Source organism: Tachysurus fulvidraco, chromosome 23 (genome assembly GCF_022655615.1).
Source record: "Tachysurus fulvidraco isolate hzauxx_2018 chromosome 23, HZAU_PFXX_2.0, whole genome shotgun sequence".
NCBI classification, from domain to species: domain Eukaryota; kingdom Metazoa; phylum Chordata; class Actinopteri; order Siluriformes; family Bagridae; genus Tachysurus; species Tachysurus fulvidraco.
Genome location: NC_062540.1, coordinates 7,034,592 through 7,061,266, shown reverse-complemented (window position 1 = coordinate 7,061,266; position 26,675 = coordinate 7,034,592). Strand labels below are relative to the sequence as shown.

At 37.9% G+C, this 26,675-nt stretch overlaps 1 protein-coding gene across 1 annotated transcript in view; it reads left to right on the top strand.

Annotated features, from left to right (window-relative positions):
- The first annotated feature begins 1,857 nt into the window (after positions 1-1,857).
- itga5 (integrin, alpha 5 (fibronectin receptor, alpha polypeptide)) overlaps positions 1,858-26,675 on the top strand; it is a 40,513-nt gene continuing 15,695 nt past the window's right edge. Inside the window, exons 1-15 of the mRNA XM_027144689.2 lie at positions 1,858-2,331; positions 8,702-8,835; positions 15,323-15,402; positions 15,818-15,941; positions 18,934-18,995; positions 19,078-19,123; positions 19,225-19,353; positions 20,810-20,854; positions 23,245-23,288; positions 23,478-23,531; positions 24,663-24,715; positions 24,815-25,023; positions 25,152-25,352; positions 25,453-25,498; positions 25,583-25,696. Coding sequence (XP_027000490.2) covers positions 2,141-2,331; positions 8,702-8,835; positions 15,323-15,402; positions 15,818-15,941; positions 18,934-18,995; positions 19,078-19,123; positions 19,225-19,353; positions 20,810-20,854; positions 23,245-23,288; positions 23,478-23,531; positions 24,663-24,715; positions 24,815-25,023; positions 25,152-25,352; positions 25,453-25,498; positions 25,583-25,696 — 1,532 coding nt within the window. The 5' untranslated portion in view covers positions 1,858-2,140. The remainder of the gene's footprint in view (positions 2,332-8,701; positions 8,836-15,322; positions 15,403-15,817; positions 15,942-18,933; positions 18,996-19,077; positions 19,124-19,224; positions 19,354-20,809; positions 20,855-23,244; positions 23,289-23,477; positions 23,532-24,662; positions 24,716-24,814; positions 25,024-25,151; positions 25,353-25,452; positions 25,499-25,582; positions 25,697-26,675) is intronic.

The following is a 26,675-nucleotide window of genomic DNA, read 5'->3' as shown; positions in this document are numbered from 1 at the left end:
GTGGTGTTGTTATTATTATTAGAATTAAGGTTCATTGCAAACTATAATTTAAGATCATGATTGGCATGTTAGTATCTTCATTAAAATACCTGACTTTTAATGCTTTATTTTGTTAAAGCCAAAAAGAATGACCAGAATGTAGCATGTGCATATGCAAAAGACTGAGCATAAGCATGAGCACTGATTGTATGAGACACAAGTCTATATTTAATACATTTTTAAAGAACACTGTGAGCCATTTGCTTGTTATGTTGAGCCTGTGGTTGGTTGCTATGGGTGAGTGTGTTTGTCTGTGTGTGTGTGTATGTGTGAGTGAGTGAGTGATGACACACCGGAAACATGAATAGTCTTCCCTAAGAAAGCCCCATAATGCTACTAATAAAGTGCAAAGCCTATTTGTCAGTCTTTTGTGGTCCTTAAAAAGGAATTTTAAAAATATATATGTAGAAATTCTTTACAATTGTAAATGTATAGACAGTAGTGTGTAAATACCTTAGTTTCTTTGCTTAGAATGACCATTTCCTGTAAGACTGGTGTTCCATTTATCAAAGGATGACACCTCTCAAACAAAGACACATCCATAGTCACAAGATGTTCATTTTGCAGAGTGAGCATTCATGTGTCAATAGTTAGTACATGGTCTAGTGTCAGTGTACATTGTCTTGTTATAGGCTGCTGATTTGTGAACATACAGTAGATCATAGTGTGTTTACAAGGAGAGAGTATGTCACAGTTCAAGACAAGTAATGAGTTATTCCCATGTTCTACCCAAGCCTCTCCAGGCTGTTGAGACTATTGAACCATGGGAACTGATATACTATATTGCCAAAGGTTTTGGGACACCCCTCAAGTCATTGAATTCAGGTGTTCCAGTCACTTCCCTGGCCACAGTTTCTGCAGGGTCAATAGCTACAGACCTCCAAACTTTGTGATGCCTTCAGATTAGCTCAAGATCAGTGCATAGAGAGCTTCATGGAATGGGATTCCATGGCCGAGCAGCTGCATCCAAGCCTTACATCACCAAGTGCAGTACAAAGCGTCATATGCAGTGGTATAAGAGTACACCACCACTGGACTCTATTGGTGTGGAAATATGTTCTCCAGAGTGAGGAATCACGCTGCTTTGTCTAACAATCCGATGGATAAGTCTGTGTTTGACACTTGTCGGGAGAACGATACTTGCCTGACTGCATTGTGCCAAGCGTAAAGTGTGGTGGAGGGGATAATTATGGTGTGGAGTTGTATTTCAGGGGTTGGGCTTGGCCCCTTATTTAAAAGAAACTCTTAATGCTTCAGCATATCAAGACATTTTAGAGAATTTTATGCTCCCAACATTGTGGGAACAATTTGTTGATGGCCTCTTCTTGATATATCAAAACACTCAGCCCAATGAGGGGAAGTGCCTCACGTGTATTCTGGTCCCGTAACGTGACGTCACGTGATGTCACGTGAAGATCTAAAATTTGCACAACATGGACATGTGACATATCAAAACACTCAGCACAATGAGGTGAACTGGTATTCGGCTCATGTTCGCTCGCCTCCAAAAGTATTGGCACCCTAGTGGTCCAGTAGCTTTCACAATCTTTCTGTCCACTCGCCTCCAAAAAGCACCGGCCTTTGCGAATACTTGCACCGTCAAAGCCAACATCAAAGTTTGTCGCGACGAACTTTACAAATCTAGTTATTATTTTTTTTATTTTAATTTGGGTTAAACTTTCAAAATCAAAACAAGTACATTTATTGACAACACTTTTGTACAATTGAAATATACTTATTCTTTAATATGTGATTTTCCACTCATTACAGACATCTTCAGCCTTTACCGTGCGTTACAGAGGCGCTCTTATAGCTCCGCCCACACGCATCTTAACGCGACTCCCCCAATATTTGAACAATTAAGAGAGAAACAGAACAGATACAAGACGATAAAACTGGAGCGAGCTACAGCTGAAATAGAGAAAGAACGAGAAAGTGAGTTTCAACATCAAGGGGCGCTTTCAAGAACGTGCGAAAATCCATGAGATTTGCTTAGATTCTGGCAGATTTACCAGCCGAGGAGGACGCCATTTGACTCGTCACCTTTGTTGAGAAGAAACGGCCAGTTTATTTCTTTAGGTGGACTGACACCTCGAGTATCATGGGTTCTAAAAGGCACCGCTCAACCACGGTGGCAACTTTATTTCACATGGACTGCTCTCTTTTATTCACATGCATTTTTTCTTGGACCGTCGCGTTCAACTTGGATGTAGAAACCCCGTTAATATATTCCGGACCTGCAGGCAGCTATTTTGGTTATTCTGTGGACTTTTATATGGCACAGTCGGCACGGTAAGTTCAAAATCTTCGGGTACAATTTTTAGTTTGATTCTGTTTTTTTAATTAGGCCGCGAAGAATCGGCAGACTGCGTATTGATAAAGTTTAGATCAAAGAGGAAAATGTAAATCTAAATATGTAGATTCATAGAATACGTTCTCATAGTCGTATTTCTGGAAACGTTTAAACAATAAAATAGTTTGCGAATGTTTAGAACTTAACGGCGGTGTCTCAGTAATCGCACCTCAGTAGCGCATAGAAAGTGTCTCCAATTGTGGTTTTGAACCCAAGCTCAATATGTGAAAATCCATATAAAGTCTTTATCGCTGAAGACTGAGAAGTTTCACTGTTTGTTCAGGGTGATACTAAATGCTGACTTGTGCATATAACGTCATAAGGACTCTTGGCTGCATTTAAAACCTTCGTAATAAAATTCTGTTTGTCTAATAACCGCATGATATGTCAAGACATATTTAGTACAGGTTTCAAGCCATATTTAGTATATGAACAAGGGAAAGGTTTGACGTCAACGGTAGGGAAAAAGTGAGAAGGGAATTCGGGGTGCTTCTGTAATTGCCCATGACTGGATGAGAAGGAGGCAGTCTACATTTCCACAAAAAGGATACTGGAGACAATGGAGATATAAGTTTCCCAGGTTATTGACAAGAATTAAAAGTTAATCACATATGTCTTATTTATGTGTAATCTGATTTTAGAAGTTTTCTGTATTCTAATTCACAGCTCCGTCACTGTTTTCCTTTGCAAGACAGACTGTGACGCCTTGGCGCCAGTGTGACTCATAATAATGAGCAAGACCCTAAGCACAGATCATATTTTAGCTACTTAAATACGTTATGCCTTCTTTTCTGTTTCTAATGAGACTCGGTGATACATTGGCTAGCCATTTAGAATATTGTAGCGTGCAAGCAATCTGTTTAAAGTAGTGATAGAAGTGTTAAGAAGATATATATATATATATCTTCTCCTCTTATATATATATAAAATGCTACTTTGGTTCTCTAAAATGAACTGATCTCAAACATGTCCTTCGGCTTATGATAGTCCTGATATGTACAGGACTTTGAGTGACTTGTGAGTGCATTTCAATTCAATGTTTAGTTTGTTAACAATGAACTGTGTGTGTTTGGTGCATGGAGGTCAGAGAGTATTAGGTAAAACTCTTTTGCTCCATGTAATTTTACATGGTTTTCAAACCCCTCACCCAGCTCCCATATTTCAGGCCATGCGAACCCCCACCCACACCAAGTCTCATGAGCTATGAAGTCACAGCGGAAACAGCAGCTGCTCTCACTACCATCACTCCATCTAAACTTAAATTTATTTACAGGGCATTGTGGGCAAGGGGTTTTACAAGGGATTTACAAGTATTCAGTGGAACAATTTTTTGTACATATGTTTGAAGCCTAGATTTTAGACAGAAATAAAACTTGTAAAAAATTGTATATCAAAAGTCTGACTAGAATATCTGACAAGTCCTGATTACTCTCTGCATGTGACAACAATCTCTCATTCTTCACATGTATGGGATATGTGGTAGGGTGGCTAAATGGAAGCTCTGTTGGAAGCCACAAAAATCATCCAAGCTCAGCTAAATCACCCCTAACCATGTGGCTGAATGTGTTACTAATACCAAAAGTTGTTGACACACATGTTACGTATTACACTATTATATTGGTGCAGCATAATGATTTGGGGTTTCTTTTATAGCAGAAGTTTAGTAGAATTTGGGGGTTTTATCAAGGTGGAGAGAATCATTAATAGCTACTAATACCAGGAGATGTCCTTACAATTTGATGGTTATAGAATGTTTTTGCAAGAAAAAATGGGAAAATACTGCCAACTTAGTCATTCATTATGTGTAGGAGTAGCACATTCCACTCTGGCTACATAGCATGTAGATAAGGAAGGAGAGCACTTTAGAAGCAGTAGGTCAGAGATCAGGCTCTAAACATTGGATTAAATTTACATTAGGGTGGCTAAAGAATATTTTTAAATGTAAATAATTTTTTTAATTTACAATAATTATTTTAGAAGAAGCTATTTGGAGTCACTTACAAAGTGTGCATTGTATTTAATCAGATATTATGTTGGACAATAGACTTTTTGTGCAGAGGCTAAAAGGTGTTCCCTGTTTTAGGAAGCAAAAACTTTCCATTTTCCTTTTATTTTGTGCATTTCTTTTTGTGCGAGTTCAGGATTCACCATTAGCATCCTTTGTCCAGTTGGGTGATGATGCTCTGAGGGGAAGGTCTGTGAAAACACAAGAGTATGTTGTTTTGAGGGTTAATGGAAAAACGCTTGGTCAATGGCTGGAGCAATAGAGAGTAGGGTCCCCCATACTATTGAGAAACTTACTGCTTGTCTGGTTTGAATAATGGGCCCCTGTCCTTGAGTGTACATTCTCCTGTGGCAAAAGACACGTGTGCTGAGTCTCAGCAGGCCAAATTGTTTTTTTACTTTACTGACGTACCCTTAAGCACAAAAGCTCAGATTGTTGCTCAGATGTTCTGAAGCACACTTAAGTGCATCTTTATATTTGAAATGTTTTGTTTTACCTATTTGGAGTAAAACAAAACTTCTTGGCCAATTATTACAAAGAATTTTGCTCTAAATATCAGTTTTTAGGCAAATAGTTTACGTATGGACATAAACGGGTTGAAAAGCAGTTTGGAATATACTAGATGCTAATGGTTTGCAGGTGAAAGAACTAAACATAAATTGAGCTGGAACTCCTCTAGGTGTATTTATTTTCGACAAAATATTTTTTGTTTTTATTTCAGGGTATTTATGTTAATTTCATGGGCTAGACTTTGAAGATCAATTAAGAAGAATCCACACAATTATACATAGTATATGCAATAGGCACTTTAAATTGTTACCTTCCAACAATTTTGAAAATACAGCTTGCAGCAAAATATGCAGTTATTTGATTTTAAATTTAAAGTGTTTGCTGAATAAAGTACATGTAAGCAATGTTACAGAAATTTTCTATATATGCCAGGGATTTGTAAATTCATGTTCCATTAGCCATCTAGTCATTTCTTTGTTCTGATGATTAATAGGTAATCTAATTTTCACTAATTAAAAAAACAAAATTAATTAATTAAAAAAATCAAATTAAGCTTAAGAATTCCACTGAAAGCTTTATTTGGAGGTGTCTAGTTGTGATAGATTTATACTTATGCATTTGTGGTTATGTTAGATTTTGGATGTGTAAAGTTATGGTCAGATCAACAGAAACTTATCCATGTGGTAATATGTATTTTGTTTTTAGGTTAAAGTGGACTGATATGGTTTCACTTAATTTAAAAGCATTTTCTCATACCGTGTGATGAAACCAAAATATACTTAAGATGTCTGTGTTCAAGTATCCCTTTAGCTATAATGTCATGTCATTTTCTTCTGTTCTTCAATAAGCCTTGACCGTACTTTTTTTTTTTGTCATGGTGGAAACAAAGCCAGCTGTGTAAGTGAGTTTTGAAGTTCTCCTTTACCAGATTTTCCAGTAGTAAGTGCTTTCATCATTATTTTTGGTCAGTGATTTCTGGACAGCAGCTTAGAGAAAATAAGGTTCAGGTCCACTGTGCAGACAGGACATTTTAGACATGACTTAAAAAGAGCAGCATTTGATTTTTCGCTGAATCTATTGAAATTGCCTGGCTGGAGTCTCAATAAAGCATTAGGTAATCTTAAGATGCACTGCTATCTGAGTGTACTTACAGGATGCATTGTCTGCCTTATTTTAATATCCATAATAGTTAGCAAAAGGATATTTATTCATGGCAGGATGAAAATTAAGATTAATTGTGGCGTTGTTAAATATAATTTTACACTAAAATCAAACGTCTGTGGCAGCACTCCTATATGTGCATGACACACATAATAATGTAAAAATAATGAAGAGAAACACCTGTGACCCGAGAAGTGCGGATAAGAAACACTAAATAGAAAAGCTTTATTGGGCATAAGAATGTCAGTTCACTGTTTAGGCCTGTATTCATGCTGAGTATGGCTTGCTGAGCCAAGCAGAATGTGCTCTGTTGTCTGTCTAAAAAGGTTATTGAATTAACAGATTTTCACCTATAGTGGATAAATATCAGTCTCCAACTGGGGATTGTGGACTGCTGTGCTATCTGCTGCAACACTAAGTAGTGACAGAATTTAATTTTGTATGGATGCAACTATTATGCACCAGAGACTAAATCTTTAATTGCCCATAAAGAGTTTTGCTGGTTTCTTTGGCAGCCATGACCTCCATAATATCTGCTGGTAATCGATAATATATAGAAAATCAGAATTTGATGTCTTTTTTTCCCCCTACCTTTGACAGGCTTGTATCATATATGTAGATTTCATCACTATTGTGATTTATTAAAGCATATGACCAAAAGACAGATGAGCTTGTTCGTTTAAAACTTTTAAAAAAGCGCATATTTCATACAAATACTAGGTTTTTCATGCAAATTCCTAGAAATAACCCATAGTATATTGTATTTTGTGGATAGTTCAATCATTCACTTCTATAAAAGCTTCTGGCTTGACTTGACTTTAACTTGCTGCTTTATTCCCATGATTATAACTCTTAAGCAGTTTGGTATACTTATATGATGTACACTTCTGGCTTATGGTGTATTTGGAGGCTGGTAAACCATTCTAAATACCTTCTAGTGAATACTGTTTGTCAACGGATTGTATGTAATAGAAACAATTGTCAAGAGACATAAGGTTCACACCTGGGCAGATGGTGATTGGTTATGGGTTGGGGAGTGTTTCTGGCTGTTGAATTTGGGGGGTAAGGACCATTTGGTGCTGTGTTTTCTTCCCCATCTTTAGGAATCAGGTTAAATACTGAAGCAAGTTGATACTTCATTGGACATTGGCTCACTACCTTTTCTCCAAAACTGGCATTCTTTGACCCAAGGCAATCAAGCTGTTATTACTATGCTAAGATTAGTACAATGTTTAAGAAATTAAAAGAGGGAGAATACAATTTGGGGCTTGCTGATAAAGACATTACATGCTAATGGGTGCTTATTTGCAATTCTTTGAGATTACCATCAACTGTTGTGTCTCTGTCTGTCTCTGTGTGACTCTGCAAACAGTTACATTGTTCTATTTCCTGATTTAATTCAAAAGTGACTTCTGTTTTTACAATTTTGCATATAATTAATTATGCCTTCAACGTATAAAGGGATATCAGCATAACTGGAAAACAAATAGAACAACTGCTTTTGTCTTTTCCCAAAGCTTTTTTTCTTATGTAAACTTTCTTTCTTTTCTTAATTTATTTTTTCTGTCAGTCTGTCTTTCTGTCCTTGATAAAACCTCCTTTGAGATCTCTTTACTGGATTATTTGGTCAGTATCAGCTTTGTGAGATTTCACCCCAGTCACGCAACACTGAGACCAGCCAAGGGGGCAGGAAAGGGTGGGCTCTTCCTGTAGATTCCTCCCCCACCCCCCAAAGCCTGTAGTGCTCCTGACCCCTTTAACATGCCAAAATGGTCTGAATTTAATGGTGTTGAAAAACAAGAGAACGCTTACAGACTGTGAGGAATTGTCTTTGCTCTACCTTCCCTTGTTCTTTTCACGAAAGTGGACTATTTCAGTGCAATTTTAGTGTTTCACCTATCCTTGTGATTTGCTGCTTCTCTCATTTTGTAGCTTTTTTCTATTAAAAGTATTTTATTTATAACTTCCTTATTTTGATTTTTTTTTAAATCAGGGCATATTGACCTTTAGTTGTATTACTTATTTCTCTATACAAAGTTATGATTATCAATGATGTTGTTTTTATTGTAATCATTTATATTTTATTGCTACATTGTTGAACCGGCATGGATGTTTCAGGCTGTTTAAGTTACAATTCAATTAACATTCATTCCGTCCAGATATGACCTTGAGCATACATACATGAATTTGTTGGTGGAATAAATCTTAAGCTCGATTAACTACATGTAGTCCATTTGATCATATGTAACTCAGGAATAGGATTTTTTTTTTTTAGGTTTTCCTTTAAACAGGAAAGTGTGTTAAATGTCTTGTCCCTGTTAATTACACACATCAGTTATGTGATAGATAAAAATTCCATGTTACACAAAGGTGCATGTGTATACATTTATTACTGATTTGTACATTTTGTAGGCTATTGTGCCAGCAAATCTAACAGCATTTGTATATAAGTCCTATGTTGTTTTGCAGTATATAAAGTACAGTACTACCTTTTCTTCCAGAATATTAATTTTCTATTAATATTGTTTTGCATGTTCTAATTTTGATTGTAAAAGTTAGATAATTTTGTTGTTTTTTTTTGTCTTTTGTTTTATTTATTACCACATCATTTAGCTTTCTTAAATATTTTTCAGAGATGCAAGTATCATAGTTGGAGCACCAAAAGCTAATACCAGCCAGCCGAACATCACAGAGGGAGGATCTGTGTTCTACTGCCCATGGGGCCGTAACCTGTCTGACTGCAGTAGCATAGAGTTTGATCGGCAAGGTAAGGCTCAACTGGTTCATATAACTTGTTTTTTTTTTTCAAATTTCCAAAAGGAAGTGTATCCTATAATTTCTCAATATATGCTAATCATAAATGCTACAGCCCTAGAGTCACCAGGAAGCTCACTGCCTTCACCCTAGTTACTGATTGAATTCAGTATTAAGGCGTCAGGTTCCACATTCTCTCCTTAAAATTCCTGCATTGACGGATACGCACTCTTTTTACTTAAAATGGTCTAACATTGTGCTTCTTCTAAAACTAGTGCATATCATTGCCATGTCCCCTTGCATCTCTCTACTGGAAGCATTTGGTTTAAGAGAAAATGTTTTAAAGTGGAGAAAGAGTGTTTAAACCGAGTCCCTGGAAATGCACATACAGAAATTCAGTAATCTGTGGACAGTTTGAACCTGGCCTACATTGTGATTGTCGTCTTGTTTACTTGTAGCAGATAATGATGCAAACATAAAGAACTGAAGAAAATGAACTCATTTCCACATATGAGGTCATTTATCAAAGAAGCACTGTTGTGGACATGTTTGCAATGTATTTATAGGTGCTGATATCAAGTATATCACTCTATTATTCTCATGAATGAAATTTCATTCAAATGGATTAAAACATGAGAATCATAGACATTACAATGAACCTGTGCTTCATGGAGTGTATCAGTGTAGACAGGGGCCCAAGGGTTGTATAGTGCCATTCTAACATGTGAGACAACAGTAAAATGTGTGCTGTGTCAAGTAAGGCCTTCTGACTTGTTTCCTTGGGATTTAGACTTATTGTCTGTAACTTGGGCACAAGAGACTGTACAACAGCAAATCATGTAAACTGCCTTTCAAAATGGCTGTTACACAAACTTGCACACATCCTTAAAAATATTCTTGTTTACCGTATTATGTTTGCCCATGTTAATTTAGGACCAACTCAAATTTTTTATTTTTTTTTTGCTTTAAGTCCGACTGACTTGCCAGTTGTAAATTTGCGTTAAGAAAGATGGCGCCGCGAATGGCAGCCTCAGTGCTTAGCTCCGCAGTGTTTGTTCTATTTTTGTTAGTTTGTCATGTTCGATGTAAAGAAAACCCAGAAAAAAAGTTTCACCAGAGATGAATTGTTGAACATTCGGCAGCACACACCAAGATATTTTTCCAGTTTTTGAGTATTCAGACGTTTTGCTGAATATCGTAGTTGGAGGAGCGGCTGCGCTGTTTAAGCGTTTCAGGACGCACAGACGGGGAAAGCGCGCCGGCGGCTCGTGAAACTCAGACAGCGCGGTTTAAAAACACCGCTGCCTAGCATTCATCTGGCGAATCTCCGCTCTCTATCCAACAAAGCAGACAAACTCCTTCTGCTCACCCGGAAAAATAAGGATTTTTCGAACTCTGCTGCTCTCTGTTTCACGGAAACCTGGCTGAACGACTCTGTTCCGAACAGCGCGTTAAGTCTGCCGGGCTTTCAGCTCTTCAGAGCGGACCGCGACGCGGAATCAACGGGGAAATCGCGCGGCGGCGGGACGTGTTTTTACATCAATGAAAGGTGGTGTTCTGATGTAACTGTGTTAAAGAAGATGTGCTGTCCAGATCTTGAAACACTCTTCATTAACTGCAAACCGTTCTATTCGCCGCTGGAGTTTTGCTCGTTCATTCTGGTGAGTGTTTACATCCCACCGCAAGCGCACGTGAGTTCGGCCTTACAGACACTTGCTGATCTGATCACAGAGAGTGAGCAACAACACCCGGACTCTGTAGTAATAATACTTGGGGACTTCAATAAAGCGATTCTCTCACGTGAATTGCCTAAATACAGACAGCATGTTACATGTCCCACCAGAGACAGTAACACACTGGATCACTGTTACACTGGAATAAAGGATGCATATCACTCTGTCCCACGGGCAGCTCTAGGACTTTCTGATCACTGCTTAGTTCATCTGATACCGAACTACAGGCAGAAACTAAAAACAGCTAAACCTGTATTAAGGACTGTAAGAAGATGGACTAAGGAAGCAGAGCAGGATCTACAAGCCTGTTTCGATCTCACGGATTGGACTGTTTTTGAAGCTGACCTGGACGAGCTCACAGAAACTGTAACATCATACATCAGTTTTTGTGAGGATTTGTGTATTCCTACCAGAACTCACTTAACCTACAACAATAACAAGCCATAGTTCACTGCGAAACTCAGCCAGCTCCGTCAGGCCAAAGTGGATGCTCACAGAACTGGGGATAGAGTCTTGTACAAACAGGCCAAATACACACTGGAAAAGGAGATCAGAGTGGCAAAGAGGAATTATTCCGAAAAAATATGGATTCAATTTTCCTCCAATGACTCAGCTTCAGTGTGGAAAGGTCTGAAAGCCATCACCAACTACACGACAACATCCCCCAGCACTGTGGTGAATCAACAACTGGCAGACGACCTGAATGAGTTCTACTGTAGGTTTGAAAAAGCCCAATTCTCACCTTCCGTAACCCCCGAATCAGTCACACCTTCAATCCAGTTCAGTGAAGATGATGTGTGTCAGGTCTTCAGGAAGACCAAGAGAAGAAAGGCTCCAGGCCCAGACAGTGTTTCACCAGCCTGTCTGAAAGCCTGTGCTGATCAGCTGGCACCCATTTTCACACGGATATTCAACACGTCACTGGAGCTGTGTGAAGTACCCTCATGCTTCAAAAGCTCCACCATCATCCCCGTCCCAAAGAAACCCAAAATCACCGGACTTAATGACTACAGACCTGTGGCTCTAACATCTGTGGTCATGAAATCATTTGAAAGACTGGTTCTGGCTTATCTGAAGGACATCACAGGACCCTTACTGGACCCCTGCAGTTTGCCTACAGAGCAAACAGGTCTGTGAATGATGCAGTCAATATGGGACTGCATTATGTTCTGCAGCATCTAGACAGACCAGAGACTTGCGTGAGGATCCTGTTTGTGGACTTCAGCTCTGCCTTTAACACCACCATCCCATCACTCCTACAGCCCAAATTAACCCAGCTCTCCGTGCCCTCCTCTGTCTGTCAGTGGATCACCAGCTTTCTGACAGACAGGCAGCAGCTAGTGCGACTGGGTAAACTCAAATCTAGCACCCGCACCGTCAGCACTGGCGCCCCCCAGGGCTGTGTTCTCTCCCCAATACTCTTCTCCCTGTACACGAATGACTGCACTTCTAATGACCCATCTGTCAAGCTCCTGAAGTTTGCAGACGACACCACACTGATCGGCCTCATCCGGGACGGTGACGAGTCTGCTTACAGACTGGAGGTTGAGCGGCTGGCTGTCTGGGGCAGCCTTAACAACCTGGAGCTGAACACGCTCAAGACAGTGGAGTTGATAGTGGACTTCAGGAGAAACCCCCCTGCTCTTCCCCCACTAACCATCATGGACAGCATTGTCACAGCAGTGGAGTCATTCAGATTCCTGGGAACCACAATCTCCCAGGACCTGAAGTGGGACATTCACATTGACTCCATTGTGAAAAAGGCTCAGCAGAGGTTGTACTTCCTTCGTCAGCTGAAGAAGTTCAACCTGCCACAGGATTTGCTGAAACAGTTTTACACTGCCATGATCGAATCCATCCTCTGCACCTCAGTAACTGTTTGGTTCAGCTCAGCCACCAAATTCAATCTCAGAAGACTACAGAGGGTAGTCTGGACTGCTGAGTGAATCTTTGGCACAACTCTCCCCACTCTCCAAGACCTGTACTCCTCCAGAGTGAGCAAAAGAGAAAATCACTCTGGACCCCTCACATCCAGCACACTCCCTCTTTGAACTGTTGCCATCTGGTCGGCGCTACAGAGCCCTGACCTCCAGAACGACCAGACATAGGAACAGTTTCTTCCCTCAAGCAATCCACCTGATGAACAATTAACACACAACACAATATTTGCACTATGTATACCTCAATTGCACATTTCATACTTGCACTCTGTACATACATATTGTCTGTACTGCACTGTCTTACTTCAACTGCACATTTCACAATTGCACATGTGTACATACAAATTGTATACTTATTTGCATATGTATATTTCATATGTTTATTTAAACTGCACATTTCACACCAGTAAATGTGTACATACAATCTCTTCCATACTGCATATGACATCCTGTTACACTGTGGAGATTGTCACTAAAACAAATTCCTCGCATCTGTAAACATGCCTGCAATAAAGCTGATTCTGATTCTGATTCTCAAATCTGTGGCAAATAAATCATTTTAGTAAGTATTGTAAATGTAACCCCTTTTTCACCCGTGATCGTCACCTGAAACGTACACAACAACGGCCCGTAGCCGTTGTCAATACCACTTGACTAGCTAGTTATTTAGGGTTAAACTACAATAGGTATAGCAATGGCGCAGCAGGATCCTGGATTCTCAGCGGTGGAATGGTGAACTGGCTGATCTCCCTGTACTTAAGTAGAATTACAATACAGCCCGGAAATAGTATTTAAGGTGGCTAAACAAGAAACTCCATTAATTTCCACTTGCGCAGTGCCTCCACTGGTGATTACTACACTTACTGGTAGTGAGCAGTGCGTAATGTATATCAACAGAACATGAAAATACAGTAACCGTACAATGTCCTAAACTTGAGGTGTGTGTGTATGTGCGCGTGTGCGCATGTGAATGAGTTGCCACTACACCCAGTTATAACAACATAGAAACAAATAAGAGTTTATTAATTATTTCCTGCAATAGTCAGACTGCGGCTTCAAGGAAAATTTCCAGTAATATAACACCTGAACATCAAACATCATTTGTACCCTTTTTTTTTTACTGTTACTGCAAACCGAAATATTTTTAAGGATGGACTTATTTTTGTATAAGGAAAGCTATTCATGTGACATTTTTGTATTAGCCAGCAGTGTGATCATAAAATATAAATATTACTAAAAGGGCTTAATTTTCAAGCGTCATATTACAAAGTAGTCCTTGAATACGGTGCATTATTTAAAAATGCATTAAAATGGGTCCTTGGGTCCTGGCTTTCATGTGGAAGCTACTTTACATAGACCTCCAATGTAAACACTGTTGTAGAAAAAATACATATCCTCATGGCAACAATTTATCTTAATGGCAGTAGCCAGTTTCAGCTGGATACTGTACACTGGTACACTGCAAAAATTTGTTCAGGAATGGATTAAGGAATATGACAATGAGGTCATAATGGATATGTATCCTCCAAATGATCTGGTAGAGAATTTGTGGAATCTGCTGGACAAACAAGTATGATTCATGGGGTCCCCGACTTGCAACTTGCATGACTTTTGCCTCTTTTCCACCAAAAAGAACCGTTCAGAGCTGGTGCTGGTTCAAAGTTGGTTCCACTGGCGAACCTTCTAAGAACCAGTTTGCCTTTCCACTGGCTAGAGAGCCGTCACAGAGCCGAGTCTGAAGTCACTGTATACGTCTCGCGTTTCCCAGCGCAGCAACGTTAGTGCAGCAGCGGCAAACGCAAACAGAACAACAGTGGCGGATTTTGCTTTACTGTTAATGCTCATGGCTTTGTGAACCTACATTAGCATCCAAACGCAGCTCCATGTAATTTGTATAAACAGAGGTTGTAATCGAGAAAGTACATAATGTTATTTTATCATTAACACAGAAAAAAGATAAAGGACACCTTCAGAGCTCTTGTGTCCATGCCTTAAAAGGTCAAAGCTTTTTTGGTGGCATAAGAGGGACCTAAACAATGTTTTAATGGCTGTTATAATGTTACCTCTCCAAGTGCTGAATAGCTTAGAACATCCAGCTTTTGTTTGAGTCCAACATTTTTTAAAGTGACGTGAGTCTGAGAAAGGAGGGAAACTTGATTAGGGTCATTTCACAACCAATTTGGAATTTCCTGTAAAAGAAGGAAAACAACAGGTTTGCCAAGGAAAACAGGCCCATTTGATGACAAAAAAAAAAAAACAAGATATCATAATCTACTGTTTGAAGAAGAGTTTTAAAGAACAAATATAGAGGCCATGCCACAAGATGCAAACCACTCATCAGCAGTACAAATTTGAAGGCCTTCTTAAAGAAATACAGAGATAAGTTACAGAAGTTCTGGACAAGCATAGTGTGGAGGGCATGGCTTGGGTTTGCATGACTGCTTCTGGAATGTGCTCACTAATCTTTATTAATGATGCAATACATGATACTAGCAGAAGAATGGGTCTTCAGAAACATTCTGTCTATTAGTTAGCATAGAGAGAATTCCACTTAATTGGTAGGATCATCATGTGCAAGACAATGACCCAAAACACACTGGCAACATAACAGAGCTCATCTGAGAAAAAAAATCAAACTGTCATGTCAGACTGGCCAAATTAATTACCAGACTATCCAGATCAAATCAGCTGAGCATATAAATTGCTCAGAATTGCATAATTTGTTGAAAACAAAATTATGTGACAGTGGTCAGTGGGAAAAAAAAATCCTCACAGCAACTCACAGCAACTTTACAAGGAACTCTTTTCTCCCTCACAACCTTTGTAGACAATGGTGAAACCCAAGCTGAATTCAAGTCCCACCAATGGTTTGGAGCAACTGTTCGTACACATGAAGACTCTGTCTTGGTATGTTTCTTTTCCATTCCATAGTTTTAATAAAACAGTTCACCTAATAATTATAAAATCATAAAATGATGCTGCTTAGTGTGCTCTGGTGTGTACAGCAGGTAATTTTCATTGCTGGAACATAGTGTGTTGTAACTTTCAGACTTTTTCCCTCATCTGTTCTTCTATCATATATTTTAAGATATGCTCTTATTTAAGAATAGTGTTAGAACAGAGCAAGTTGTTTGTTCATATACAATACATCTTGTGGTTTGGAGTGTTGTGAATAATGTTTGAGTTTGTTTGTCTTTGAAAGATTCACTTATTTTACACCATATGTAGCACTGACATTTTGCAGATCTTTTTTGCTCAACTGTGTATTTGTTTATGCAACTAACCTCCATACTACTGTACATTCTTGTAACTCACTCCTTAGGCTTGTGCCCCTCTCTACTCCTGGAAAACTCAACAGGACACACCTGAGGCAGATGTCACTGGCTCCTGCTACCTGTCCATTAAAAACTTCACCAAATTTGTGGAATATGCTCCCTGCCGCACAGGTATATCACTCACTACATCTAAATAGAACTGCGTTTATAGTATGAGGTTTTTTCTTTTTTTGTGTTGTAGAGTGTCTATAAGACAGGTTATTATTTTTTTTAAGTTAATATGCCAAATGAATACAGCTTTTTAGTCATTAAAATAGTCTTTGCACTAAGAGTGCAGAAAGCATAGACGCCTATGTTCCAAAGATTTTCTTCTTGCTTAAAAAGTTAAAGAAATGTTACAAAACAGACATTTAAGACTTCTATTGTAATACATAAACTACTAAAAAAGTCACCACTTTAATAATAAAGAAATGTTTTGCTTTTAAAAAAGAATAACATATATTTGTTAATCATCTTGAATTATGTGGCACATTCACCATACAAGTCCCTGCGTATGAGCTGATACAATGGAAACAATAACATATTAGAAAGAGTGCATTCATTAATGGTGCTGGCAAAGCATCATTATTGTTATTCTGCATACTTATTAATGTGCTTGCAAAGCACATTCTTATTCTCTTGCATACTTATTATTATTATTATTATTATTATTATTATTATTATTATTAGTAGTAGTAGTAGTAATGTGCTTGCTAAAGCACATTCTTATTCTCTTGCATACTTATTAATGTGCTTGCAAAGCACATTCTTATTCTCTTGCATACTTATTATTATTCTGATAATTATAATTCTTCTTCTTCGGGACACTTTTTCGGCGCGTAACTTGTCCCGCAGCTTTTGTCCTAAACCCATAAATGAGGTGTCAAATCGACCGGCTCATTGAGGAGAGGTGTGCTATGGATTTTATAAGCGATCAGAATTCTAGAATTCCCAGTATGGAAGCTCAAAGTGGTGTTTTTTCCCATAGACTTGAATGGGGAATCTCTCTGTAGATGTGCTAACATCCAAAAGAGGGCAGCACACACCAGTGAATCTGTGTAAAGGTCTTTAATTAAAGCTTGTTGCTATATTTCACAGTGAGCTTCAGTTTCATTTCATATATATATATTGTGGGATCGCCCCCTATTTTCATGATTTTCGTTTGATTCATTAGGCCCTGGACTACAAATCTGACGGCTCAGTGTATTTTTTTTAAGCCTCCTAGGACAAGTGAGAGCCGAAAACAAAGGACGGAAGTGCTGTGTGTTTCGGTCAGAAACGCGTTTTGGATTAAAGCGTTTTGGATTAAAAGGCTTACATATTCCAGTTCCTTAGACTCTTGGGTATTTTTTTACAAGCATTTGTTTTGGAAAATAAAGTGAGAGCCGAAAACAAAGGACGAAAGTGGATTGTTGTTTACACATTTCGGTCAGAAACGCGTTTTGGATTAAAGCGTTTTGGATTAAAGCGTTTTGGATTAAAAGGCTTACATATTCCAGTTCCTTAGACTCTTGGGGATTTTTTTACAAGCATTTGTTTTGGAAAATATTACCCCAGTGATGAAAGGTAAGCGCCGCCTATTTCCGGTGACTATCAACTTGGATTAAATTAGTATGATGGCTATAAATCATATTATGCTTTGTGTGTGGGCTTAATAAAATCCTGAGAGTCTAAGCTTTCAAAACAATATAACATTTAACCGTGTATTTAATGCTTAAAACTATTGTTGCGTGCCTTGGACAGCACAGCGGTCACACATGTTGTTGTTTCTGCCATTTGTATAACGTTTTGTTGTTTTCAACTATCAGTGTAGTTTTTATAATTTTTTATTTCACTTTAAACTAATGTCCTTTTAAGAACAGCAACGGCTCTTAATGGGAGCCACCCATTAATTAAAATTAAGTGCATTTTCTGTCTTCTCACATTACATAATTATTTTTTGACATGATATGACACGTATATCACAAAGAATGATAAGAATGACTGTAATATAATAAAGCTTGGGTATTGTTAGACGCGCCATTCTTCACATTAGTGAATTAATACATAAAACCGCAAAGGCTTTCCTGTGTTCCTGGATGGCGTAGTGGATAGCGAATCAGTTTAGCATGCAGAGATTCGGGGTTCGAATCCACCCTTGGACAGTTTTTTTTTTCTAAAACTTTATAATAGTTCATTAGTTTACATTAGTTACCACATTACTTAACATGAACTAATAATGAACTGCACTTCTACAGCATTTATTCATTTTGTTCATGTTAATTTCAACATTTACTAATACATTATTAACACCGTGTTAACATTACTTAATATACTGTGAACTAACATGAACAAAGAATAAACTTTATTTTAACAAAGATTACTAAATACAATAATTTATTGCTCATGGTTAGTAAATGTTAGTTAATACATTACATTTGAACTAATGATCCTTATTGTAACGTGATTATATTTTTTCCTGGTAAAATCACTGATTTGATGCTTTAGTTCAAGATCTTCATGGTGCTTGTTTCAGGAAAAGATAAATGGATTTTCAGGTGTGCTCTTTTGTTGCAGGTGAGAAACTAGTCTGCAAATATAACCATAGTAACTGTGCAGCCTAGCAACCATGTAGTGCACCTTACGAACCATATTGCAATATAAAGAAGCCATATCTCAGTTACACAACATAAAACACTCAGCACGATGAGTGGAACTGACGTCACGTGTAGCCCCGCCCCCAAAGTAAGTGAAATCAAAAATGTAGCACAACATGGACGTGTCATATACAAAACTCAGCCCGATGAGGAGAACTGCCTCACACGTGTTTTGGTCACGTCACGTGACGTCACGTGTAGCCCCGCCCCCAAAATTAGCAAAATCAAAAAGTTAGCACAACATGGACATGTCATGTATCAAAACACTCAGCACGATGAGGTGAACTTGCCATGTGCAAGCACCTTTCACATTTTCTTCAGGAAATGTACCGTTGTAGTATTATATCTGCTGTTCATCCTATAGCCAGAACTGCCGTGTGCGCTTTGCTGATATAAAATTAATCCAATTTTTGACTGTTCAGATTTGAAAATTAAACAACTCTTTAGTTTAATCTTAGTTTAAACCTCAAGTAATTCATGTTTTTCAGAATTCCATGGAATGAAGGGCCAAGGCTATTGTCAAGGTGGATTTAGTGCTGATTTCACGAAGGTCAGTTGTTTGAATCGTTTTAACTGTTTATGCATTCAAAATATCTTTGTTTAATTATTTCTAACTTTATGTTGAAATACAGAATGGGAAAGTAGTGCTTGGAGGACCTGGCAGCTATTTTTGGCAAGGTAAAACTATCAGATATAGAGATACATTGTGATAGTGTCACCAAACCTCTGGGTTTCTGTAATCAGCAACAGAATTAATGTGAATATCTGTTTTTTGTCAGGACAACTTATCTCTGCTGTGAAGGAGGAAATAATCAAGGCCTATTACCCAGGCTATTTTCTAACATCAGTGGCAGGCCAAATTCAGACCATGCAGAAAAAAGAGATCAACTTTGATGACAGCTACATGGGTAGTTTTTATACTTTTCTTTAAATGTATAATTCACAAAATATGTCATGCATGTTTGTTACTGTAGTCAATAGTGATGCTCCGATTGATCGGCCACCGATCATGATCGGCCGATATTGGTTAAAAATAGCTTGATCGGTGAACCCCAAAAGCGCCGATCAAAAAAGGCGATCACGTGATGTAAATTACTCGCACGACTTTTTCACGCGTGCAAGCATGGCGCACAGGTAAACAACAGCAGAGCGGAGCTCTGAGAGATGAGATGAGATGAGATGAGTTCTCCTGTCTGGAAGTTTTTCAAAGTGTCCGATAAAGACGTAAAGTTAGCCGTTTGCAATGTATGTCGTGATGAAATCCCTCAAGGTGGAAACGGCATTTTAATACCACTAACATGATTAGGCATCTTAGAACACGCCATGCAACTGAATATGCCGAGTATAAGAAACTAAACCAGCCGAAGCCAACAACATCCCCATCCTTCAACCAGCCGACTGTGTCGCCTGCTAAGCTGCCTTGATCCACGATACGACCCCCCCAGGCAGGAAATACCGAACTGATGTGTGTCACCCCACGCTGTACCAAACAGTGAACACAAACATTGACAGGCTTCTGAAGGATAGTGTATATTAGCTTCACAAAAAATATATTAAAATAAATTTAATATAAATATATTTTATATTTATAAAAATGTATAAATTTAGTAAATATATAAAAATTTTTATTTACATTTTACAAGTAGCCTGGTTGGTAACTATCTGCTTGGCCTCCTTGTTTCTCTGCCTTGTTATTTAGAAAGGATGGCATTGGCTTACAGTAGCTTTCATTATTTTATTTTTTGGATCTGATGTAGTTGGTTCCTCAACTACATCAGACGTTCATGATAATAACAGAAAAAAAAAAACACTTGCCATAGTTTTGTCCTTTGTGGCAGTAGCCAATTTTGGTGTATCAAGTTTTACATTTTTTGCTGCCAATTATAAAATGTAATCGGTGTATTAAGAGGCTACATCCCATTAAGCTGATCTGATGTGTGTTAGTCTGCCTGACCCCTCTTTGTTTGGAATAATTTTAATTTACTCTGCCTTATTTGGGAAAGATGGCCTACAGTAGCCTTAAGTTCATATTTTCTAAAATAAACACTTGGTGGTTCTTCAAGATCTTGACTGTAGCCTATTTCTACAGTTTTTTTCTCAATACAGTTCATTTAGAGTTAATTTCATTTCTAAAAATTGTGCAAACTCTGCTAGATTATAGATAAAAGATTCCCATTCCCCTGCCATTCTGTGATCGGCAGTGATCGGCAATCGGCAGATCATGATCTTGGTGATCGGTGATCGGCCCCAAAAATGCTGATCGGAGCATCTCTAGTAGTAAAACAGATTGGTCACTAGACAACTTGAACCACTTCTACCTGGTCTACTTAATCTATAATTCTTGTAATGTGATGTGACTTTTAGGATACTCGGTTGCAGTAGGAGAATTTAACGGAGATGATGATGAAGGTAAGGAATTTAACCACCAGCAAATTTTCTAATGTGACTCTTCACTGCCAAGTGCACGTGTTTTTCATAACGTATTGAAAATTAGAAAAGTAAAAGCAGCTCTTTGGAAGTTATCATGGAGTTATCTCTGGAGGTTGTAACTAGTTATAGACTTTGCAAACTTTCACTTAACAACACTGCTCACTTACAAACACGGTCAAGTGAGCCAATACTTGTAAATGCAGAGAGATTTGAAGTTAAACCAAAGTTAAATCAAATTATATTAAAATAGGGCAAAGGCCTTTTCTCTGGCTGTATGTCACATGTCAAGCGAGGTGTAAAGTGTGTGACGTGTATTTGAATATGAGTTTAGTATGTTTGAATATTTTTTGTGGTGTATTTATTACATTTACATTTTAGCAGTGTAAATGATTTGTTTTATTTGCAGATTCTCTTCCCAAAAATCAGCTTTTTCTCATCACCTGTCAGTTCATATGACATATAACAGGGCCAGTAAAAAAAAACATCATTTCATACTGTTCATGCTGTCATAAGATAGCATAACACACTTTAAGGAAAGCTCTGCCTGTCGTTTACCAAACACATGAACTAACAGATGCCTGTTATTTGGGTACTGTCTCTGTGATTGATATGGGGGGAATGGTAAATCTTGCTTTCTTTTTGTATCTTTGGGATTGAATTCAAAAGTGAATTATCTGGGTTTTTCTTTAAAAACAAACAAACAAACAAAAAAAAAAACCCTTTTAGAGTTTAGAGAACTCAGCATTTAGCCAGATTAAAATCTTTCACCATGCTTGTGCTATAAGTGCATTATGAAGATAAATGAAATGAAGAGCTGTGAACTAAAATAAACAAAGATGATTGGGTGTAATTTTAGCACAAGTACAGTATATCCCAGTAAAGGAATTTTCTGTAAGAAAAGTAGCCATATTCCGCACAGGCTAAAATTGAACAAAACCCCCCAAACTCGCAGTATTATAAATGCCCAACACATTACATACCAGTAACATACAATGTCTCTTGAAAGTTTGTGAACCCTTTTGATGTTTCTATATTTCTGATAAAAATATGATCCGAAACATCAGATTTTCACAAGTCCTAAAAGAAGACAATGTGAATCCAGTCAAACAAATCAAATCTCTTATACTTGGCAATTCTTGGTAAAGCTTGGGAACCTCTAGGTTGACCTGGGATGACAATCAGGTGTCAGTGAGTGCCCTATTTTAATTAAAGATCAGGGATATATCAGTCAGATATTCATGACACGTGTTTGTGGAAGTTGCTCATTGCGCTATAAAAGGTTATAAATCCATCTCTAAAGATTTTGGACACCACAAATCTATAGTGAGAGAGATTCTGTTCAAATTGAGGAAATTTACCATTGCTACCCTCCCCAGAAGTGGTCAAACAACAAAGATCACTCCAGAAGGAAGACATGTAATAGTCTGTTGGGTCACTTCTAAGTGAGACTTCTAAGCATTTAAAGGCCTCTCTTACTTTGGCTAATTTTAATGTTCACAAGTCTGCTATCAAGTGAACGCTGAACATCATTGGTGTGCAGGGCAGAGTTGCAAGGAGAAAGCCACTACTCTTCAAAAAGAACATTGCTGCTCATGAAGTTTGATAAAGATCATATGGACAAGCCAGAGGACAATTGGAAAAAAACATTGTGGACGAATAAGCCCAAAATAAAACATTTTGGTTAAAATGAGAAGCATTTCACCACGTTTTTGGAGAAAGTAAATTACTGCATTTAAGTATAATAACTGTATACCATATGTGAAACATGGTGGTGGTAGTATCATGCTTTGGACCTGTATGGCTGCATCTGGGGCAGGACAACATTCCATCATAAGTGCATCATAACAATGAATTCAGAATTATACCAGTGACATCTAAAGGAAAATGGCAAGTCCATGAATGTGGTCATACACCAAGACAACAACAAGAAGCACTCAAGTCTGTCTAGAATGGCCATGTCAAAGTTCTGACCTTTACCCAAAAAAAAAGTTGTGGAATGTACAGTTCATGTGAGGACACCCACCAAAATTGCAGTGTTGAAGCTGTTCTGCACTGAGGTTTGGGATAAAATTCTTCCAAGCCTTTGTGCTGGCCTGATCAACTGTTACTGACAACTTTCCTTCTGCAACAATAACTAAATAAGTAATCACAACAGATGCTGAAAGCAAAGGTTCAAATACTTTTGCCAGTCACAGATATGTAATGCTGTAATAATTTTTTTGTCAATCTTTTAATGGAGTATAATATTTTTGGCTTATTTGTTTGATTAGGTTTGCTAATACATTTTATTTGTAACATAAATCAATTTATCATTTTGTCTTTATCATTCCATTCTCCTTGTTTTCTTATTTCTACTCTTTGTGTCTCAGACTTTGTGACCGGTGTTCCCCGAGGTATACTTCTACATGGTCAGGTAACATGTCATATAATTCTTTTTTTAAGATTGCATGAAATTTCTTACCATTATGTGTGTTTTTATTGGGAGTAAGTAAGTGTACTAAAAATAAAACTGTTTAAATAAATATTGTTATTTTCAGTCATATAAATAGCTTGTATCTTGCTAAAATTAAGTGTTTGAAATGTTGTTTGAAATTCTCCACAGGTGTTGATTCTTAATGGCTCTTTGGAAACCATGAAAACCTTTATTGGTGAACAGGTAGGACTTGGTCAGTAGAACTGACAGATTTGAATTGTAGTCTGGCTCTTTCTGTTTGACAGACTGCAGCATACTTTTGATGAAATAAAAAAAGATTTGTTTTAAAGGTTTGCTTTTTGAGCTATAGCACTTTGTGATTGGCCATAACCATTGCTTATTGTTGAGTTTAAATGTAACTCTTTACTTGACATTAAAGTTTACTTGATTGTAATGCTCTGATTGATTTCACGTTGGACATACAAAAGTGCAAAACTATGTTGATTTGATGTTAATTATGGCAGGTCCTATGGGGTGTTTCTAGTATGTAGTTTCTAGTTCTAACCAAAAGTGCTCCAAGGAAGGACAGTTGAGTTAACCGGTGGCACTTATACCCCTTTTCCACCAAAACGAACCGGGTGCTGGTTCAGAGCTAGCACTGGTGTTGGTTCAAAGTTGGTTTCATTGGTGAACCTTCTAAGAACCGGTTTGCCTTTCCATCGGTTAGAGAGCCATCACAGAGCCGAGTCTGACGTCACTGTATACACGTCACGTTACACAGCAACGTTAGCGCAGCAGCGGGATACACAAAGACATCAACAGTGGCGGACGTTGCTTTACTGTTAATGCTTATGGCTTTGTGAACCTACATTGGCGTCCAAATGCGGTGAATCCAACGTGTACGTGCAGCTCTATGTAATTTATTTAAACTGAGGTTGTAATGGAGAAAGTACATAACATTATTTTATCATAAACACAGAAAAAATTTAGCCGTAGCATGTAGCTACCTACTATCATGTGTGCTAATAACTGATCATATTGCAGTAAAGTAAAAATGTATTAAACATTAGTATACTTAAGGTACATTATCAAATGCGCTAACGGCTCCGAACCAGCACTCAAACGGGGGAAAAGGGGCATTAGGGAGCGACTGAACAATCAGCTCTCAAACATGTAGCACTCCTTGACAGCTGCCATTGTCATTAATGTTATTCACTTCAACCGTCAGCAGTTTTAATGTTTTTTCCTGTCATCTTGAGAAAATTGGAAATGTCAAAATTAACAATTCATTTAAAAAAAATTAAATTCTAAATTTGAATGAAGTGCTCCATAAATGATTTATGTTGATGAGTAATGTGCTAAAATCTTCTACAGATGGGTTCCTATTTTGGTTATGCCGTGGCTGCTGCAGACATCAACAATGATGGGTTAGTCATTTTAGCACTATACATGTTATAGTGGATGCTTGTATTTGCATTTTACTGTATATTGTGTATATTGATTGCTCTTTATCCTCTTACATACAGACTTACAGATTTGTTAGTTGGTGCTCCTATGTTCATGGTGCGTGACACAGATGGGAGGTTGGAGGAATTAGGGCGGGTTTATGTATATCTACAGATGGGTCCTCTGGAGCTTGTACCACATCTACCTCACCTCACTGGCACGCAAATTTTCAGTCGTTTTGGCAGCTCAATCACACCATTGGGAGATCTCAACCAAGATGGCTTTAATGGTGAGTACCTGAGCTTTGATACTTATTGTTCTTTGATCCTGAACAGTATGTCTGTCTTTCCCTTGTTTTTCTTATGAATGACATTTTTACCGTTCCTATATTTGTGTTATCTATCTATGATCCATTAGACATTGCTATCAGTAGTCCATTTGGTGGGAAAGATGAACAAGGATTAGTCTTTATTTATAATGGTTATGCTAAGGGACTTCGGGAGAAGCCCTCTCAAGTAATTGCTGGTCAGTGGTCATCAGCTGCCACTCCCATTCTTCCTGCAAGTTTTGGATATACCATGAAAGGTGGAAAAGACATGGACCACAATGGCTACCCAGGTAAGTGTGGGATGACCATGTTTCATCTTTGTTTTATAATGAAATAAATCCAAAAAATGACATACATTCTGGAATCTTTTTCACCTAACTTTCAATATAGATCTCATTGTTGGAGCTTTTGGAGCTGACAAGGCAGTTCTTTACAGGTGAACCAGTTAGTTTTCTTTTTGCAGGCATATTAATATCTGTGCATGTTATAGAGAAGTAGAATGTTGTATTATATTCTGCAGATCTCGGCCAATTGTTAATGCAAGTGCCACCTTACTTGTGTACCCAATAATGATTAATCCTGAGGAGAAGACCTGCAGCATCAGCAGTGGAAACCAAACCTCACATGTTTCTTGGTATGTGTTCCTTTTCTGTTGTAACTTTTTGTTACCAAGTATGTGAATGGTAAGGGCAATCCACTTTTGCTGTAAACTGAGATGATACCCTGGAATTTCACCATGCATTTTCTGATATTTATATATAGATGGTATTATCATCTTAGAGAATTTTGTCTTTGGCGGAAGACATTTGAGCAAATGTAATTAAACAGATAGTCGTAAAGTAAATGACCCAATTCATTGCATTTCTAGGTATGCACTGCAGTCATTTCAGTTGTTTGTTTTGGAGGAATTTTCCTTTAGTATTCACAGTAAGGAATACTGTGTTTGGGTCATTGTCTTGCTGCACAAAGAAGTTTCTTTCAGTCAGATTGGTTGGATTGCTCTGTAAATTGGCTGGTTTCTGTAGAATTCTGAATTCATTCTGCTGTTACAATCATGAGTTACATCACATCAAATATTAGTTACGGTTTTAAGTAAGCAAGGGCTATGCAAATAATCGTTGTTACTGTTATTTAATTTACCATAGGAATATTTGTTTCAGTATTTTAGTTCATCAAATATTGGGTGGTCTAGTACTTTTGAAGAGAAGTACTAGTACTTCCTTGGGTCCTTGAAAAAAAATAATTGTAAATATTTTGATATCAATAGAAATTCTAAACACTGTGTAACAGCTAAGTATTTACTTTCATAGCTATGTTATTATGCACCTTTTGATTGTGCTGTTATTCCTGGATGGCAGAAACCTGGATTTGGGATCTCCCCCCACCCCCCCTTTTTTTGGTAAACTTTAGGCATAACATTATTCTCGGTAGTGACTTCCATCTGGCTACTATCCCATAAAGGATATGATCTGTGAAGAGCTGATGATATTGTTGAGGTCTGCACAAGTTGTAATGGAATTCACAGTGCTACTTGGTTTAAGTTTAAGCATCGCTTCTCACAGCTTCATGGTCAGGACAAATCTGATCTCTATTATAGCTATGAAACCTCCCAA